General features: G+C 36.2%; 3 protein-coding genes across 9 annotated transcripts in view; 2 read left to right on the forward strand and 1 right to left on the reverse strand.

Moving 5' to 3' along the window:
- Nucleotides 1–21,086, reverse strand: part of LOC136027568 (microtubule-associated protein futsch-like) — a 682,876-nt gene that overhangs the window by 406,699 nt on the left and 255,091 nt on the right. The window lies entirely within an intron of this gene.
- The window catches only part of LOC136027569 (uncharacterized), a gene marked incomplete at its 3' end in the record, with an annotated part of 143,508 nt that overhangs the window by 25,359 nt on the left and 97,063 nt on the right, over nt 1–21,086 (forward strand). Inside the window, 1 exon segment of the mRNA XM_065704947.1 lies at nt 2,860–3,026. Within this exon segment, the coding sequence (XP_065561019.1) occupies nt 2,860–3,026 (167 nt within the window).
- Nucleotides 10,195–10,917, forward strand: LOC136026800 (RNA-binding protein 47-like). The gene has a single exon (XM_065703499.1). It carries the CDS (start codon nt 10,195–10,197, stop codon nt 10,915–10,917), a length of 723 nt encoding a protein of 240 aa, XP_065559571.1.

Consider the following 21,086-nt stretch of genomic DNA (forward strand, 5'->3'; position numbering starts at 1 on the left):
CGAAATTTTAGTAAACTTAGATACGACAAAATGGTGTGGGCTGCCTATTCTTTTCACCATGAAGGTATGACAAACGAGTTCTGATGCAGCAATACTATTTGAAAAAGTATAAAATTAACAACACCATCAGAAGTGCTCATTTTTCTTGAGTTTCTTTGTTGACCGCCGTTTTGCTTCAATGGAATCCTCCTCTGGACACGGATCTTGCGCACACAGAGAGGCTTCCAAACGTTCAGTAGCCCCCTTGGCCTTGTATTACTGTTCAATCTTGGTTTCAAAATACTTCTGGTCTTGGTTGGGGATGAACTTCAGGTAGGTATTTCGTATCAGGTAGATCAATATTATTGCCATAAAGTTTGGGCAAAACAAGACGTTCAACAACACAGACAGCCGAATTGTTGGGACACTTTTTAACCAAAGTATATTCTTGTGATATAGTAGCCATTTGCAAGCCTCCAGAGAAGGAAGTTTTGAACCAAACTCTCTTAGCATTATCCTGACGGAACTTAAGTTGTTTTACCTTTGAATACGGTACCAACGAGCACTTGTACAGCTTTGCTGGCTTTTGAAAGTCAAAGAACTTTGACTGGGTCATTTGTAGGACATTCAAAGGATGTGTCTTTCTTACTTTCAGTAACTTCCTCGCCAGACCTAGTGGAGAAAACAAATCAAGGTGCTTTAGCCTTCGCTACAGTGCTATGTACAGCATCAACCTCCTGTATAGTCGAATGACCTGGTTCACAAAACTTCATAACCACTTTTTCTAAGCATGGAAATGTTCTTAGAACATCTTGGATGGCGAATCTTATAATTGACTTTCGGTTCTGGGACACGCAGGAGTCCGACCAAGTAATTAACTGACAGATACCAGGGTAAATATCAAGAACTTTTTCCAGTATGTCCACTAGTCCACTAGCTATTTCGTTTGCTCCACGTCCAGCCTCAAACTCGGACCAAATGCAACAATATACCTCATTGATTTTCTTACTGTTTCAGACTGTTTGAGAAACTTACTGTTTCATTATAAATCCATTTTTTAATGTTATATAATCCACAAGCACCAATTTTCAACGATTAAGTTGGATAAATAAATTTTATTTTGCCGTTTTCTTCTTCCTTGGAGCCGAATTTTCAATTAAAGCATGCATTTTCGGTCGATTTTGACAAAATAATGCTACGTTTTCTCAGCGCCAAAATTATTTATAGTCAGGTTAGGTTGGGTTAGGCTGGGTTAGTTTGGTGAGGTTAAAAAGTGTTTAAATTTGAATTTGCGATAAAAGCGATTATTATATTTGTAAAGAACATAAAAAAAATGGCATCGAGGGGTATGTTCACTTTATTTGGTAGTCAATAATACGAACTGCAAAAAAATTTACCGACAGACTGCTGCATTGCAAGGAAGCACTACCAAAATACGATCATAGCCACGATTTATTCTGACCACTGATACGCAACAAAAATCATACCAAATCAGGCATTTGTTCATATCGAATTATACTCTATATATGCACAATATATCATGTAATATATATAATATAAGATATAATATATATTATATTCTGGGAACAAAATATTAGTCAATTCCATAAAAATGAGGTACCTGGATTCCTGTAAATATTGTACAGCTTGTGCAAATGTAAATAATGTCCGTTTGTGTTTCATTGTGAGACTTTTGCCAAATCTTTTCTTCTTCAAAAGTATACGTCGACGGAGTCACGACAAAAATGCCCATGTATTTTTTCCATATGAGATACGACAAAACCGCTCTTAACAAAACGGCAAAATGTGAGATACGGTAAGCTAGAAATTTAAATTTGAGGCACTTCTAGTTGAGAATTGAGATACAATAAAATGGTCGACGGAATCGGATAAAGCAAAAAATTTCACATTAGATGGCAGTTTTAATTCCACTTCCCGAAAAAGTTGCACATACGACAAAACCGCTCTCAGGGGACGAATTGTATTTTTTTTTAGTATTAAATCAATCCTTTTTGCAGCGTTAAATCTATTTCCGTTTATTCTTAATAAATTTTGGAAATATTTTTTGTTTTTAAGAAAGCACAAGTTGAAAATGTGGCAGCCGCTTTCACTAGAAAAATGGAGCTTTCGGTACATTTCCACTTTTAGGTGGCGCAACTTTTGACCAAGCAACTGGCAACACTGATTGTCAGTCCTTCATACTGAGAACTAAATAGTCGAAGAAAATAATTAATAAATAAATATAGACAATTAAAAAATTGATAAAAACTAGGGGCCGCAAGAATTTGGATTCCTCCTTTAGAGGTTAATTTAAATAACTTTTTCCACAAGACAAGTTTTTTCAAAGAAATGTAAAGAGCTACATTAAGCCAAGAACGAACGAAAAATAAAATCAAATAATTTTCTAAGCATAAAACTATCACAAATCACTCTCAATAAATAAATAAAACTCAAAACGAACAGAAATTAAAATAAACAGCAAAATCAAACTCAAAACGAGCAAAAATTAACATAATTAGGGCTAATAAACCCTATGCCTTCTTAACACCAGAACACAATTTGGGTTTTACTGAGAAAAACAAACGACCGTGGATTGTCAGTTTAATTGACATATATTGACATTTCTTCCTTGAAGTTTAGATAATTTTTCATTTATGGAAGTAAGAAAGGGGAAAAATGCACCGAATGAATGATTTTCCCCCTCGAAAAATGCGCCGATTCAAAAAAATCAATGCGCATTCGCCTCGATAAAAGCACCAAAATGGCACAAATCTGCTCCATCTTGCCTCTCTTCTGACAAGCATATAATATATATCATTCTTTGCAAAGATTTGTGCACGTGTTGCTATTTTGAACCTTTCATTTTTTTTTTAACTGCAGGTGTAAGGTCAGAGATTCCAAACTTCAAGGAAAAGACAACACTAGAGAAAACTAATCATAAACAGAAGAGAGTTTGGAATGAAAGTAGGGGCTCTGACAAAGGCGTTTGTGATCCAGCAGCTAAAGAACCCCATTCAAGTACTATTACAAAAAATGAGAAAACTGAGGTAAGTAATATGCACGATTGCTAGTTTTCGTTTTTCTCCTTTTTTTTCTTCCTTCCTTCCTATTTATAACTATTTTCGTTCTTTCACTTTTTTCTTTTGCTTTTTTTTTTATAATTTTTCATTATGTACAAGTTAGTATTATCTTTTTAAATGGTATATTGGCTATATTAGAAGCGTAAGTAGAAATTTTATTCGGGACGGGGGCATAAAAATGACAGTTTGAATAAGAATTACCCAGATATTCCAGAAAATTTAGGACTGCAGGGGAAGGGGGGGGGGTCGAACTTTGAGCCATATGCTTCACCAACCCCCACCCCACATACCTCCCAGGGTTGTAGTAATCAATAGTAAGCATTATTCAAAAACAAACTTGAAAAAAACTTGATCAATATAGCGCAGTCTACTATCAAATAAATCAAGCATTTTCTCAGTGTTGACATCTATAAATATTGACAATTCTTTTGAGCTTAAGCAGTGTATACCTTCAAAGGATTTTTAGCCTAGTTGACCGACAATGACAAATGACAAGGAACGGAATGCATATTGACCCCTCAGTTTTGTGTATTTTTTTATTTTATTCACAGGTGTGATTATAATGTGGCTTGGGTATTATACGTATGTTTTTTTTTTATTTCGCCGCTGTGTTTCATACAGTTACCTTAAGGTCATGAAGAAGGCCGTATCCAGGGGGGAGTAAGGGGTTTGAACACCCTACCAAAATGTTTGTCTGACTTGGAAAAACGTAACAAAAATGGATATAAACAAATTTTTCATGCGTTTTTAAGTTTTTTGTTGTGTAACACCCCCGTAAAAAAATGCTTGTGTAAAATACCCCTCCCCCCCCCAAAAAAAAAAAAAAATCACAAAATTGAATTTTCACAAGGCACAAAAATCCTATATATTTTTGCAACGTAACGTGCACCAAAAAATATTTGAATCAACAGCAAATATTTTCGGCTCATTAACAACAAATGTATTGCGCATAGGTTCTACAAGCGTCGAAAAAAAACTGCTGTCGACTTACCGCTTAATTGCGTTGCAAAAGTAGCTGAGATGTTGTTGGTTTTTCCGGGGGATTTTTTTTTTGTTTATTGGTTCCATTTATTTTATTTTCCTATATTTTTGCACTCCTCTAAGTTCATTTTATGTATGTAAAGATAGTTTAAATCAATTATTATTATAATAAATCTTAAAAAAAATTGAAGGCAATGACGACATTCACGAAACAAAGGTGAAACAAAGGCAGCTTGATGAAAAATCTATTTGTGGGACAATTGGACAGCAAACATTATTTGACTTCCAGTAATTGAGCAATTGGTGGATGGATCCTGCAAAACAAAAAATAATTTTTTTGCATAGATTCATGACATACGCACTGAAACAGCCAAATTGCTCACACTGCCAGCAAACCAGTCAAGTGTAACCACAGCTTAGATACCAATACAGTTATGAAAACTCCAATCTTGCCCATGATAAGCTTTTCGTACAGAGCTCTGAACTTGGCGCCTCCTTCAAGCCCGTGTTTATTTTATTTTGTTTCTTGCGTTTTTTTTTCTCAGGGGCGATCGTATCAACCCAGTAGTTCTAGAATAACATGAGAGGGCTCATTTGCACGGAAATTAAAAGTTCTAGTACCTTTTTAAGTGAACAAGATATTGGAGGCCAACTAGGCCCCCTCCCACGCTCATTTTCTTCCAACGTCGCCTGATCAAAATTTTGAGATAGCCATTTTGTACAACATAGTAAACAAATCTAATGACTGTGTCTTTAAGGATGAATTAATCCCCCAAAATCCCTGGAGGAAGAGCGACAAGTTATGAGCTTTGCCCCATTGTTTACATACAGTATTTGTAATTAGAAAGTATATAGAATTTTTCAAGGGGGATTTTTTCTGGTGGAGGAGGTTGGGGAGGGGCTTACACGTGAAGATCTTTCCATGGAGAATTTTTTCAAGGGGAAATTTTTTTTCCAAGACAGGGGGGGGGGATACCAGATTTCCCAGCATTATTTCAAGAACGATCAGAAATTAAATAAAAAAACAAATTTTTCAACTTGTTTGAAAAATTTTAACTAAGTTAAAATTTAACTTAGTTAAAATTTAACTAAGTCAACCTAGTAAGGAGCAATGTTGCTCCTTACTTTTAACTAAAAGTAAGGAGCAACATTAAAACTCAAAACAAACAGAAACTATTAAGCATATGAGGGATTTGCCCCCTCAGTAATACCTCGCTCTTTACGCTAAAGGTTGTTTTAGTACTTTCAAAACAGCTATTTATTCTAATTAAACGGCCTTTGCCATTTAGGGGTCATTTTAAAGAATTGGAACAAAATTCGAATTTTAGTGTTAAGAGCGAGGCATTGACGAAGGCCTAAGTAAAAGGTCATGTGCCTTCAATACTTTTTATTCCTGGCCACTTCATATGCTTGATATGGGATTAGAAACTTATAGAATACAAGTTTTCAAACATATTTCTAACACATTCCAAATATATTTAGAAAAAATGTTTGATATTCGAAACTTCAGAGGGAGGCTCATCAATTGAACATGAATAGATCTAATAAAGGAAAAAAAAGATACGGCATTAGACTTTACAGTCCCTACCGGGGGTGCTGATCTCCGTTTCTTGGCCTTTCAGTCAGGAAGTGCAATGGGGGGTTGGGGACCAACCATCCTGTAGCTATTTGTTCAAAATAATCAAAAGGTCCACTAAATATGCCTCCAAGAATGGCCTGACCCCCACAGCCCCTTGTGCAGGGGTTCTAAGTAATGCGAACTGCCAGTTATTTACGCATAGGTTTTGCAATAGAAAATAGGGAGGGTGGATGCTACTTCTAAATTTGGTGTTCAATTGGATTGAAACTTTCAGGGATCGTCGTCTGGGTCCAGAGGATAAAAAGGCAAGCTAGTTAAGGAGGTGGAGTACTAAATGAAAGGGAAAACTTAGATCTGTAATCCACTGACTTAACCACTTTTTGTAGAAGAAATGCCCTAAATGCAGTGCTATTCCGTTCTAATTCCAAATATTTATAGTAACAAAATTATTTGCAACAATAGGAAACTCCAATAAATTTAGACTAGTTCTGCATTAATTTATCATACGGATTTTGTCAACAAGCCACTTATATAAAAGTTAAAAAAAAAAGAAAAATTCAAAGTTCTTAAATTGTTTGCCCATTTCGCCATTTGTTCTGAAGGCTAAAAGTTTGAACTGCGACTGACACTATAAGGTTGGATTTCATAGCCTGTTCTGAGTCAGTTTTCATAGCTTGGATCGTGATGCATTCCCACCTTTGTCCGTTGATTTTGAATTAAAATCGAATAGTTGAGGGCATCAAGCCACGGCTAATTGTAGAAAAAGCCAAGACAGATAGTCCGATTGAGTGAGAGGCAAATCTGGCATTGACCCCCTTATTAAGATTGTATAAAAATGATGTCCGTTCATTTGTTGATAGATAAAGGGATTATACACAATAAAAATTATGTAAAGCATCAGAAATACAATCACGCCAGTGTCGGGATATGCTGTACATAGCCTAATACTAAAAATGTCGCCCCGAATATGGTACCCGCCCACAGCTATGGCTCCTGTTAAAACTACCTTCGTGAAGAAATACACTGCCAGGATTTTTACTAAGGTAAGTAGTGTCGTTTTAATTTTTTTCCTGAGATGTTAGGATTCTACTAGTTTGCCCATATTTGGCTGCAAGCTCAATATTGTCGCATTGTTTTTCTTTTTCGAAAAATTTCGCCCCTCCCCGCCAGGAGAAAATGTGGATCCATCAGGTTTGAAAAAGGCAAAGGTTAATTTTTGTTCATCTACAGACAAATGGTACATTTTTTCAAAATACAACCACGCTGCAGTTATGAAAAATTGACATTTTTAATAGGGTATAGCATAAGATACTAGCCAGTTTCATCAACTCTGATACAATCATAAAATAATACAATACTAAAACAGTTTTTTTCGACTCAAAGTAAGTAGCAACGTTAAAACTGAAAACGAAAAGAAAATATTGAGTACATGAGGGGGGTTGCTGATAAAGAATCAGTACTAGGTTCAAAATTTATCGTAAAGGGTGAGGTTTTGAGGAGGGGGTTCCCCCTCATATACGTAATAACTTCCTTTCGTTTTCAGTTTTAATGTGGTTCTTTACTTTGATTTGAAAAGTCTTGTTTATTTATATTTAGTTTCTGATCCTTTTTTAAAAATAATGTCTCGGGAAATCTGGCTCCACCTCCACGAAAAAATCTTCTAGACAATTTAGTCCTAAGGAAAATTTACCTCTGAGAGTTACCCTTAACATGTCCGCACGTAAAATTGAGTCGGTAAAGAGAAAGTAAGACAAATAAAAATAATTTTGTTTAGGAATTCTGGCAAGGCTCCCCAGTTTAAAATTTCCCAAGAAACTTCTACTTCCTCTCCCCTAAAAAAACTTCCTTCCCCAATGGAAAACTCGTCACGTGGAAAATAACGCCTAGCGAAAAATTCACCCTTCCCCACTCGAAAAATGTCTGCACATTTGACAATAACAAACATTCTACGTACAGAAAGGGTAAATTTTATAACTCAAAAACATAGTTAATGGACCTTTCAACTATGCTGAATAAAATGACTCTCTTGAAATTTTTATTCGGACGATTTTGGAAGGAAAGGGGGCGTGGAAGAGGCGCTAGCTGCCATGCAATCTTTCAAGTCACTTAATAAGGGCATTGGAACTTTCTATTTCCGTTCAAATAAACCCTCTCCCAGTGTTCTAGGCCGGTGGTGTGATACGATAACCCCTGAATAAAAAACAACAATAAAAAAACGAATGCATCCGTGATCTCTCTTCTGGGAAAAAATACAGAATTGCACATTTTTGCAGATAGGACCTTGAAACCTCTAAATTAGGTTCATCTGATACGCTGTATCTGATGGTATGGTTTTTTTTAAGATTCTTTGACTTTTTGGGTTTTTCCCTTTTTTCGTAAATAAGGCAAATTTTCCCAGGCTCGTAACTTTTGATGAGTAACACTAAAATTAATATATCTTAAATATTTGGAATCAGAATAATAAGTCGATCCTTTTGATATATTTATTGATATCAGAATTCTGTTGTTTCTTTTTCTTAGAGTTTCGATTACAAATGAGCCGTATCACTCTCTACTAACGGTTACAACAAACTGTTTGATAACTAAAGCAGAGAAAAAAGAAAAAGAAAAAAAAAGGAAAAAAGAGCCAAACAAAAAACCAAACTCTTTCAACACTAATACCATAACAAACTCACACCACAACTCGCGTAATAAGGCAAATTTTCTCAGGATCGTAAGTTTTGATGAGTAACACTAAAATTAAATTTTATAATTTATCTTATCAATTTGATAACTATTTTCATTTTTTAAGTGTTCTCTCTACTTTAATTTAGTAAATATAAAATTACAAAATGAATAGCCTACAAGTGTTACTTTATTTGAAATTGTGTGCCCCCTAAAATTTTTCGCCCCGGTCAAGTGCCCCCTTATAAGTATCTCTGGTGAGGGGAAAGGTTAAAAATAAATTGCTAGTACAAGCAAAATGTATTTTTTGGAATCTCATATTATAAACTTTCGCTATTCTTATTGACTTCTTGGTAAAGAATTAACGCAGGGTCTCTCCTCCACCCTCCCTACCCCAGGCACCCTTTGAATTAGCAGTAAAACATACACATAAAACATTGCTAAATTAACATGTCTGCTCATAGTTACTCCCATCAAACTTTAACCTAATCAAATTTCAACCCTATTGAATAGTCTAGAATACATATTTTCATTTGGCAGTTCCACTACATCCAAATCAGACTATTGCTGTTCTCAAATAAAATTAGTTTAAGGATTTGACTATTTCGAATGTCTCCATTTCATAACGGTCAAATTTTTCTATTTGACATTTAAGCAGTTAGAAGTGAACGGCGCCAATAAATATTAGCCAATCAGCGTTCAAGGTTGCATTTCCCTTGAGTCAGGTGGATGCTTGAAATATCAGTTGGGGAATTCTCTCAGATAAGAACATGGCTGCCAAATTGACACATTTTGTGTCAAAATGACACAATTTGATTTTGCGTGACACAATAACACATTCAGACGAAATGATGACACAATCGACGAAAATGACACATTTTTCAATAAAAAATGACACAATCGACAAAAATGACACATTTTTCAAAAAAAATTACACATTTTTCAAAAAAATGACATATTTTTGTCATCCTAGTCTGGATTTTTAAATGGTAATAAAAGAAAAGTAAAATTTCAATTTTCTACCTCCAGAAAAGCTACAAATTACTGGAAGGGAATAGCGCTGCCTAACGGTGGCAGTAGTATACAAACAGTGCAGAATACAGAACAGATAACATCACCGTATTTAAAATTTAAACCACGCAAAAAAAACAGCGATAGGTGGAAATTTCAAATCAAAATGCACGCTGAATACTTCTTGAGTATTTGATGTAGCCAACTGGTACGTACTTAATAGTAAAAATTAAACAGCATGCAGTTTACCAGAGCTGTGTGCATAAGCAGCAACTCCCATTTTTAGGACAAGATTACAAATTTCCAGAGATGTCTTTCCTTCAGAATAATCCATCTGGCCTAAAAAGGCACCAAAAAATATGACAAAAATACTAGATTGAAGCTGGTTGAATGGCTTTAATTAATTGATATTGAGTTTTTAATATTGAGTTGATAAAAAGCTTAGCCAATAAAGCCGATTACGTATAGAGCCGATTACGATTACGACGTCATACGAAAAGTCTATTTTCAATTTGCTGTCGGAATTGATTGTCCCTAAAACTTTTTTAAATGTAAAATTGCCTCGTTGGCCGACCAGACACAAATTCATAGTGTGTAACATTGATTTAATCGAATGTTTCTATTTTTTCATGACGTCACAAAAAGGTCATGATCCCGAGATAATAGGATAAGGTTAAGTTTACTCCTTTTTGAACTGTTTTGGAGAAGATTACATATTCAAAACTCTAAATAAAGATTTGACAATTAAATATGATTCCACTTGTAGCAAAAAATATGACACATTTTGTGACACATTATGGAATCTGAGATGACACAAAAAGCACATTTTCGGAAAAAATATGACACAGTCCTTGAAAAAAATTTGGCAGCCCTGGATAAGAAGGGTAGTTCAAATCGTGAATGATAGTGTTCGAATATCAGACCCCTGGTATATTGCAGCTAATTAGTCGAACAGGGTATAAGCTGGTTCAAGAAAATGGTCAGCGCATATATGGCGGCCCGCCACCAAACTGGATGGGGCCCCCTCCTTCCAAAGGGAGTGAAGTTTTTATTGGCAAGCTTCCGAGAGATATTTTCGAAGATACACTAGTTCCGATTTTTGGAAGAGTAGGATTTATTTATGAAATGAGGCTGATGATGGATTTCTCTGGAACAAATCGTGGCTTTTGTTTTGTAACTTATTCAACCCCGGAGGCGGTAGCCAGGGCTGTGAAGGAACTTGATAGAATTCCAATCCGTCCCAATTATCGTCTAGGAGTCACTGTTTCGATTGATAATTGCAGACTGTTCAGTGGGGGCCTACCTAAAGATAAAAATCGAGAAGAAATCTTTGATGAAATATCTCGAGTTACGGAAGGAGTTGTTGATGTCATTTGCTACCCTGGTATTGCTGACAAATCCAAATCGCGAGGCTTTGCATTTGTGGAATATGAGAGCCATAAAGCGGCAGCGATGGCACGTCGCAAATTGCTGCCACAAAAAATTCTTTTGTTTGAGCAGAGAGTAGCAGTCGATTGGGCTGAGCCTGAGCCTATGGTCAGTGACGAAATCATGAAAAATGTAAGTTTAATTTTTGTTATAGACCTAATCACAGATTCTAATGATCCATTTTCTGTTTCATAGGGAGCTTCGACCCTCTCCCAGTAGGGACAGGAAAAAAGTTAAAATCTTAGTCTATATGAGGGAATTTTTGTGTCTTAGAAAGTAGCCTAGACAAGTTCTAGTAGAGCTGGGATAGCCTAAGAAACTTTCAGGAATGACAGAGCCTTAATTAGGCTACTCCCCATTTTCAGGTTCCTATCTCTAGTTCTCCGTTGTTTCTAATGCTTAAGAGAAATGCCCTTGAAAGGGGGGGAGGTAGTTAAATATACTTCAAAAGACATTACGGAATATAGCCTAGATTAGACACTGGACCATTCCCTGAAAGCTATTACAAATTATCAAATAATAAACATTTCGGTAAAATTCTAGTTAATTGACTTCTTGCTATCTCGGAAAGGGTTTGAGAATGAAACTTCCAGGGATGGGTCTACAGGCTAAAGTTTGTCCCGAGAAGGTATTTTAAAGTACCCACCTCCACTCCTTCTTTCTCTAGAGGGCCATGAAATATGCCTACATGACAGGTCTATACATATTGAAATTTTGACAAAACAACATTTTACCTTAATTTTCAGTTACTAGTTGTTTTTTTTTTCTGCCTTTAGTTCTGAAAATGCAATTCCTGTTATTTGAGTAGGATTTTGAGCCATATCAATGTTTTTTTTTTCAAGATTTAGGAAATGTATTTGCATATCTTTAAAACCTTATAAAATGGAATTGAGCAAAATTATGAAGCTGAAAACAATTTTGTTGTACTTCAATTTAGCAGAACGTCTAATTTGCAAGGTTTCACTTTTATAACACACATATTTTTAAAGGTCATCAAAGGTCAGGACCTTCTAGAGGGAGAAGGAGTAGAGGTAGTTGCTTCAAAATACCTTCACAGGACATACTTTAGCCTGTAGACCCATCCCTGAAAGTTTCATTTTCCTAGCCTAAACCCTTTCTGAGATAGCAAGAAGTCAATTAACTAGAATTTTACCAACATTTCTTTATTGTGGAGTCCACTGAAAAAAAGGTAAAATTCTAGTTTTGCTGTTTTTAACTATTTTGGAAAGGCTTAAGGTTGGGGAAAAATGAAACTCTCAGTAATAAATCCAGGGCCAAAAACATATTCCGGGAAGATATTCCCAAGCTCCAATGCTAACCCTCTTCTGACTTCCAAGTCTAAAGAAACTTGCCTAGTCTACTTGACAGGTCCTATCGAAATCTTGACAAAATGACCCTTTACCTTAATTGTCAGTTAGCAGTTCCTTTGGTCAGTGCCGGAACAATTTTTTTGTGTCATGAAACTATTGTTAATAGATGCATTTTGACTTTTTGAACATCTTTTCTCTCTTGCAAAACTACCGGAAACCCACCGTTATGGAGTTATTGTATATTTGCACATTAGGAGGGGAGGGAGGGTAAAGCATAGCATATATTAAACACAGCAATGGTTAGTTTGCGCATTTAATATATGCTACACTTTACCCCCACACCCCTAATGTGCAAATATATAGCCCATATTTGTTTCTAAACTATTACAGATTCGCGATTTTCAAATATCCGATCAACGAAACGGAAATGATTGCAATTCTGTATGTATAAATACAAGAATATTTGGGCCGGAATAACTCCTTAACGGTGAGTTGCGGTAGTTTTGCAAGAGAAAAGATGTTCAAAAAGTCAAAATGCATCTATTAACAATAGTTTCATGACCCTAAACAATTGTTCTGGTAATATCAACATTGACCCTAGAATTTTACCAAAAAAAATTCAGTAGATTACCACGCCTGCCTTGCCCCTAGGACTTCTTCAACAGCCCTTATTTTAGCTTCAAGTGAGGTGGTATTAGGCTACTTTTTGTCTCCCCTGCACTTGTTGAGGTTGATAGTTTATTTCCTCGGCCTAATAGAATAGGCCTAGTCTTCTTTGGAAAATGAGGCTGAATGAATAATCACATCCTTAGCTTTTGGCTAAATTTGCCTACCATCCACAGCCGTTCAAAAGGAGGAGGGGTGACCAGGGAAAGCTTCCCTGGACGCTGTAGCTGGGGGTACGGCTGGAGAGTTGACCAGTGGTCAAATTTTTCACTTTTATTCGGCTTGTTTTGCTTATATTTGACTTGGGAGGGGGGATGCTGTGATTAATTTTTCCCCGGACGCCACCGACCCTAGGAATGGCTGTCCTACCATCCTCTTTCAAATTTGATCTAGTTTATTTGAAATTAAGGTAGGCTTTAAGCCTAGAACTGGGGTTGTTCAGAGGGAAACATGTTAAGAAAACAATTCTTACTTCATAATATGCAGTATAATAGTTGTTAAAATATTTTGACTGCCGTTCCACTATACATTATCCCAACCTCCCCCAATGTGCAAATAATATATCCCAAATTATGTATTTCCCATCCATTTTGCTGTGTGTCATTCTTGGTTCAACCCGTGCACCCTAAAATTTAATCAACTCTGATGAAATCAAGAAACGGTAAAACATATAAATTGATTATTTTGGGCTATATTTTTTCACATTGGGAGGAGAGGTTCAAGTGCCGAAATGGATAAATCCGTTCCGAGGGTTGGTGCTGCATGGGGAAATATTAATTACATCGCCCCCTTCCTGCTCAAATATAAGCAAAACAAAAGCCGAATCAAAGTGAAAAATTTGATCAATGGTCAGCTCCCCAGCCAAGGCGCTCCCAACCACAGCGCCCATAGGAGCTTGCCCTGCTCCCTCCCCCTTTGAATGGCTCTGGATGGTAGGTAAGTTTAGCCTAAAAGATAAAAAAGTGTTAATTGATTTAGCCTCATTTGGCAAAACAGCAGAGTAGGATCTAAAGTCTCAACCTCAGTAAATACAGGGGAGACAAAAAGGAGGCTAATATCATCCCACTTGAAGCTAAAATAAGGGTCGTTTAAAGAAGTGGAGGCAATGCAAGATTACTGCGGTCCACGGTGCTCCAGGGAGCCGTGCCAAACACTGAGAAATACTGATTCAAGGTAATGATGTGACAGGAATCAGATAAGAAAATAGGTAATATACCATGTACATTCTCCACTTACTGCTCTAATATAAAACCGTAACTGCGCCATAGCCCTCCTCTGTCCCCCTGATGCGGCTTATAGTCCTTGACTATCCACAAAAGTTTTCTGTTTTTGCTTAAGTGGCTTTATTTTGCATTATGAATCAACTGTTGATGAGAAATAAACATCAATAAGCAACTTTTGTGTATAGCCTAGGCGTATATCTGGTCCGGTTAGGGGGAGGGGTGGATGGTAGAGACGCTATTGCAACGGCAGCGATTGCTATATTTGAAAAGAGCATCAAATGGAGAACCTAATGGTATACATTTTTTTCCTTTCAAATTTCCGGCGTATAATAAACCATAGTAGGAATTGTTTTCTAACTTCACACTGTCCAAATACTTTACCCCCCCCCCTAATTTTTTTAATTTTCACTCTTATTTTCACTTGAATTGGGAAAAATGGCTCCAATTTTACTTCCCCCCCCCCTCAGAATTTTGATGAAATTACGCCACTGGGCAGATTTCCAAAGGTTAGGCTTTTTGCACACCTATTTTGGGCCAAACTAAAAGCAGGTCGTTCTGAATGAAAGAGGTCTCAAACAGTTCGTAGTAATCTTAAACAGTTCGTGGTAACAAACTGTAGTAAGGAGCGACCCGGCTCAATAGTAACAAAAACCCTAAAAAATGGAATTTTGATACCAATAGCTACATCAAAAGAATCGCATTTTAATGCTGATTTTAAATATATAAGTTTCATCAAGTTTAGTCTTACCCATCAAAAGTTCAGAGCCTGAGAAAATTTGCGTTATTTTAGAAAATAGGGGGAAACACCCACTAAAAGTCATAGAATCTTAACGAAAATCACACCATCAGATTCAGCGTATCAGAGAGCCCTACTGTAGAAGTTTCAAGCTCCTATCTACAAAAATGTGGAATTTTGTATTTTTTGCCAGAAGGCAGATCACAGATGCGTGTTTATTTGTTTGTTTGTTTTTGTTTTTTTGTTTTGTTTTTTTTTTTCCCAGGGGTGATCGTATCGACCCAGTTGTCCTAGAATGTTGCGAGAGGGCTGATTCTAATGGAAATGAAAAGTTCTAGTGTCTTTTTAATTAACCAAAAAATCGGAGGGCAACTAGGCTTCCTCCCCCGCTCTTTTTTCTCAAAATCATTCGATCAAATTTATGAGAAAGCCATTTAGCCCCCCCCCCCAAAAAAATATGCAAATTTCGTTTTAATTATTCCTCTGCGGAGAGCCAAAATCAAAACATGCATTGATTTAAAAACGTTCAGAAATTAAATATAAAAAAAACAAGTTTTTTTTAACTGAAAGTAAGGAACGACATTAAAACTTAAAACGAACAGAAATTACTTCGTATATGAAAGGGGCTGCTTCCTCACCAACGCACCGCTCTTTACGCTAAAGTTATTTAATGTTTTAAAAAGATGAGTTGAGAGAAATAGTCAAACATTAGCGTAAAGAGCGGGGCGTTGGTAATTTCATATACGAAATATTTTTTGTTCGTTTTAAGTTTTAATGTCGCTCCTTACTTTCAGTTAATTTTTTTTTTATTTAACTAAGGAATTATTTAATGGAAATAGTACCTTCGCCAGATGTGGTAAAGAGTGAAGCCTAGAATAAATTGAAGTTGAGAACTCTGTGTTAGCCGCTGGCGGCTTTGTTGGTGTAATGGGTGGTTAGTTGCAATAGTAGCAGGGGCTCAAAACATAATTAGAGATTAACTGATGCCGGTGAGTTCTGGTACTAGTGAAAAAGAACACAAGAACAAAAGGCAACAAAATACGTGATTGAAACGTTAAAGTTACGCCAACATGTATGAGAACCTTTTAGTAGAATTGTCCATTGAAATGCTATAATGAAAGAAGGGTTAAAATGGCTAGGTCCTGTTTTACGGATGAAGCGTAATAGATTGCCAAAGAATGCGCATTTTTCTCTTCCATCTTGACCCGACGGAAAGATAGCCGTTTCTAAACGGGGGTGGAAAGAGGTTATAAAAAGATTTAAATGCAACTGGAATTTCATCGGAGGAGGTAAATTGTGAAGTTCTGAACAGATTGGGATAAAGGGGGAGCGGCTGTGTTGGCCTTGGGTGGTTTACTGATGCAGTGAGCTATTAGTAGTAATAGTAGTTGGGTATGTCATTGATAAATTGCTTTGATGTTTCATCACACTTGTTGTTTTTCAAAGGAAAAAAACCCAAAATTAAGAGGAAAGAATTTTATTTGCCAAACTTGACAGGTGTCTGGACATTGCTTCTACGCAATCTCCTAAGCCTTAGAAATAGGGATTGAAAACTTTCCACCATATTTGGTGGACAGTCCTGTAATTTGGGCTATAGATCCATTTCTGAAAGTTGCACTCACCTAACTTCTGGTTTGACCAGAGAAAATAAAACGCTTGAGAACAGGGACATTTTTGAATAGTTTCAACTTTTGGTTTGCCTGTCAGCCAAAACACGACAGAATTGTTGTCGATTTAGCTTATGATTCTCTTATTAATTGGTGACACAATTTTTGAGAAGAATAATGCCTCTAGTGTGGAATTACATAACTTCAACAATCACGTACATCAGGAGGTGTGTGCCAAGTGTGTCAAGCGTGGTTGTTAAAACTTATGGGGACTGTGGCACGTGTGGTGGATTTGTGTGGCACTACGAGATGCACGCCAGATGATGGAAAGTGGCCTCTGTTTATTTCAATATTGTATTTGAACGTCTTATTCACCTTTTAAAAACCTTCCCAAAATAGCGAAGATACCCTAAACTCTGCAGTTCTACCCCCTTGCAATTCTGATGTCCTTGAAACGAGTCTCAAGCACCCCTGAGATAGCGGTAGAGTCCACTTTCAGATGAATAGACGGAGGTGAGTATACCAAATGGGCAATACTAAGGTTAATGTTGCTGTTGCGTGAATTTTAAATACAAATGATCATACAAAATAGCTACACGACACCTAAAATGTTTTTGCAATGTATTATTTGGATCTCAGGTAATAGAATAGGCTGTCGAGTTATATGGCATTTTGAAATTTGACAAGGGAAGATTTTTTCTTTACTGAAAGTAAATTTAGAATTTAGAAATTTAGAATATCAAAAGGTCAGTTCTAATGTCGGAGTCTTTTTCCATTTGCCCTTTCCTTCCAAAATCGTCCGAACAAAATTATCAAGAGAATCATTTTATTCAGCAATGTTGAAATGTCCATTAACTATGTTTTTGAGTTATAAAATTTACCCTTTGTGTACGTAGAGCGTTTGTTATTGTCAAATGTGCAGACATTTTTCGAGTGGGGAAGGGTGAATTTTTCGCTAGGCGTTATTTTCCACGTGACGAATTTTTCATGGGGGAAGGAAGTTTTTTTTTAGGGGAGAGGAAGTAGAAGTTTCTCGGGAAATTTTACACTGGGGAGCCTTGCCAGAATTCCTAAACAAAATTATTTTTATTTGTCTTACTTTCTCTTTACCGACTCAATTTTACGTGTGGACATGTTAAGGGTAACTCTCAGAGGTAAATTTTCCTTAGGACTAAATTGTCTAGAAGATTTTTTCGTGGAGGTGGAGCCAGATTTCCCGACATTATTTTTAAAAAAGGATCAGAAACTAAATATAAATAAACAAGACTTTTCAACTCGAAGTAAAGAACAACATTAAAACTGAAAACGAAAGGAAATTATTACGTATATGAGGGGGAGTCTCCTCCTCAAAACCTCACCCTTTACGATAAATTTTGAACCTAGTTTTGATTCTTTAATAATAACTTCTGAAACACAAAGGTCGCTTAATTAGAACAACAAGAAAACTTATTTTAAAGTACCAAAAAAACTTTTGTGATAAGGGCGAGGAGCTGATGAGGGGGCAACCCCCCTCATGTACTCAATATTTTCTTTTCGTTTTCAGTTTTAACGTTGCTTCTTACTTTGAGTCGAAAAAACTGTTTTATTATTATTATTTTGTGATTGTATCAGAGTTGATGAAACTGGCTCGTATCTTATGCTGTGCCCTATTAAACATGTCAATTTTTTATTTTTATTTGTCTTACTTTCTCTTTACCGACTCAATTTTACGTGTGGACATGTTAAGGGAAACTCTCAGAGGTAAATTTTCCTTAGGACTAAATTGTCTAGAAGATTTTTTCGTGGAGGTGGAGCCAGATTTCCCGACATTATTTTTAAAAAAGGGTCAGAAACTAAATATAAATAAACAAGACTTTTCAACTCAAAGTAAAGAACAACATTAAAACTGAAAACGAAAGGAAATTATTACCTATATGAGGGGGAACCCCCTCCTCAAAACCTCACCCTTTACGATAAATTTTGAACCTAGTACTGATTCTTTAATAACAACTTCTGAAACACAAAGGTCACTTAATTAGAACAGCAAGAAAATTTATTTTAAAGTACCAAAAAAACTTTGGTCATAAGGGCGGAGCTGATGAGGGGGCAACCCCCCTCATGTGCTCAATATTTTCTTTTCGTTTTCAGTTTTAACGTTGCTTCTTACTTTGAGTCGAAAAAAACTGTTTTATGATTGTATTATTTTATGATTGTATTAGAGTTAACGAAACTGGCTAGTATCTTATGCTATACCCTATTAAAAATGTCAATTTTTCATAACTGCAGCGTGGTTGTATTTTGAAAAAAGTACCATTTGTCTGTAGATAAACAAAAATTAACCTTTACCTTTTTAAACCTGATGGATCCACATTTTCTCCCGGCGGGGAGGGGCGAAATTTTTTGAAAAAGAAAAACAATGCGACAATATTGAGCTTGCAGCAAAATATGGGCAAACTAGTAGAATCCTAACATCTCAGGAAAAAAATTAAAACGACACTACTTACCTTAGTAAAAATCCTGGCAGTGTATTTCCTCGCGAAGGTAGTTGTAACAGGAGCCATAGCTGTGGGCGGGTACCACATTCGGGGCGACATTTTTAGTATTAGGCTATGTACAATATATCCCGACACTGGCGTGATTGTATTTCTGATGCTTTACATAATTTTTATTGTGTATAATCCTCTTATCTATCAACAAATGAACGGACATCATTTTTATACAATCTTAATAAGGGGGTCAATGCCAGATTTGCCTCTCACTCAATCAGACTATCTGTCTTGGCTTTTTCTACAAAATAAAAAAAACAAGTTTTTTTAACTGAAAGTAAGGAGCGACATTAAAACTTAAAACGCACAGAAATTACTTCGTATATGAAAGAGGCTGCTTCCTCATCAACGCCCCGCTCTTTACGCTAAAGTTTGACTCTTTCTCTCAATTCTTCTTTTTAAAAGAGTAAAAAACTTTAGCGTAAAGAGCGGGGCGTTGATGAGGAAGCAGCCTCTTTCATATACAAAGTAATTTCTGTGCGTTTTAAGTTTTAATGTCGCTCCTTACTTTCAGTTAAAAAAACTTGTTTTTTTTTATTTAATTTCTGAACGTTTTTGAATCAATGCATGTTTTGATTTTGGCTCTCCGCAGAGGAATAATCAAAACGAAATTTGCATATTTTTTTTTTGGCTCAATGGCTTTCTCATAATTTTGATCGAATGATTTTGAGAAAAAAAGAGCGGGGGACGAAGCCTAGTTGCCCTCCGATTTTTTGGTTAATTAAAAAGGCAACTAGAACTTTAAATTTTTTACGAATCTTTTTAAAGGGTAAAAGATTTACGTAACTTATAAATTAGCTTACGTAAAGAACTTTTGTATTCTCATGTTTTTATTACATATATGAGGGGATTCGCCCCATCGTCAGTACCTCGCTCTTTACACTAAAGCTTAAATTTTATCCAGATTCATTAAGAATGACCCCCTGAATCACAAAAGCCGTAGAATAAGTAGTTGAAATTACTGAAAATACTTTAGCGTAAACAGCGAAGTATTAGAAGGAGGTGAGCCCCTCATATGGGTAATAATTTCTGTTTGTTTTAAGTTTTATTGCTGTTCCTTACTTCCAGCTGAAAAAGCTTTTTCACTTTTATTTTTTAATTGTTTTTTTTAAATAATGCTAGTAAATCCTGCTCTCCCTTCATGGAAATTTTCTTCTCCCATTACAAATTCTCGAAGGAAAGTTCCCCCAGCATATCCCCCTCTTCTCAACCCCTCCCCCAAATCAAAAAAATCCTCCTGAAAACGCCTGTATACTTCCCAATAACCATTACTATATGTAAGCACAGGTCAAAGTTTATAACTTGTTGCCCCTCCCACGGGGACTGTGGGGGAGTAAGTCGTCCCCAAAGACATAGTTATAAGGTTTTTCGACTACGTTGAATAAAATGGCTATCTCAGAATTTTGATCCGTTGACTTTGGGAAAATAATTAGCGTGGGAGGGGGCCAAGGTGCCCTCCAATTTTTTTGGTCACTTAAAAAGGGCACTAGAACTTTTCATTTCCGTTAGAATGAGCCCTCTTGCAACATTCTAGGACAACTGGGTCGATACGATCACCCCTGGGGAAAAAAAAAAAAAAAACAACAAAAAAACAAAAAAACAAACACGCATCCGTGATCTGCCTTCTGGCAAAAAATGCAAAAAATGCAAAAATGCAAAACGAACTGTTTGATTAGCCGTGGCTTGATGCCCTCAACTCTTCGATTTTAATTCAAAATCAACGGACAAAGGTGGGAATGCATCACGATCCAAGCTATGAAAACTGACTCAGAACAGGCTATGAAATCCAACCTTAGAGTGTCAGTCGCAGTTCAAACTTTTAGCCCTCAGAAAAAAAGGTAAAATGGGCTAACAATTTAAGAATTTTGAATTTTTCTTTTTTTTTAACTTCTATATAAGTGGCTTGTTGACAAAATCCGTATGATAAATTAATGCAGAACTAGTCTAAATTTATTGGAGTTTCCTATTGTTGCAAATAATTTTGTTACTATAAATATTTGGAATTAGAATGGAATAGCACTGCATTTAGGGCATTTCTTCCACAGAAAGTGGTTAAGTCAGTGGATTACAGACCTAATTTTTCCCTTTCATTTAGTACTCCACCTGCTTAACTAGCTTGCCTTTTTAACCTCTGGACCCAGCCGACGATCCCTGAAAGTTTCAATCCAATTGAACACCAAATTTAAAAGTAGCATTCACCCTCCCCATTTTCTATTGCAAAACCTATGCGTAAATAACTGGCAGTTCGCATTACTTAGAACCCCTGCAGAAGGGGCTGTGGGGGTCAGGCCATTCTT

This window comes from Artemia franciscana, chromosome 5 (genome assembly GCF_032884065.1).
Source record: "Artemia franciscana chromosome 5, ASM3288406v1, whole genome shotgun sequence".
In the NCBI taxonomy this organism is placed as follows: Eukaryota; Metazoa; Arthropoda; class Branchiopoda; order Anostraca; family Artemiidae; genus Artemia; species Artemia franciscana.

What these genes read in the sequence shown, in the direction of transcription:
- LOC136026800 (XM_065703499.1), top strand. Translation starts at nt 10,195, where the DNA reads ATGATAGTGTTCGAATATCAGACCCCTGGTATATTGCAGCTAATTAGT.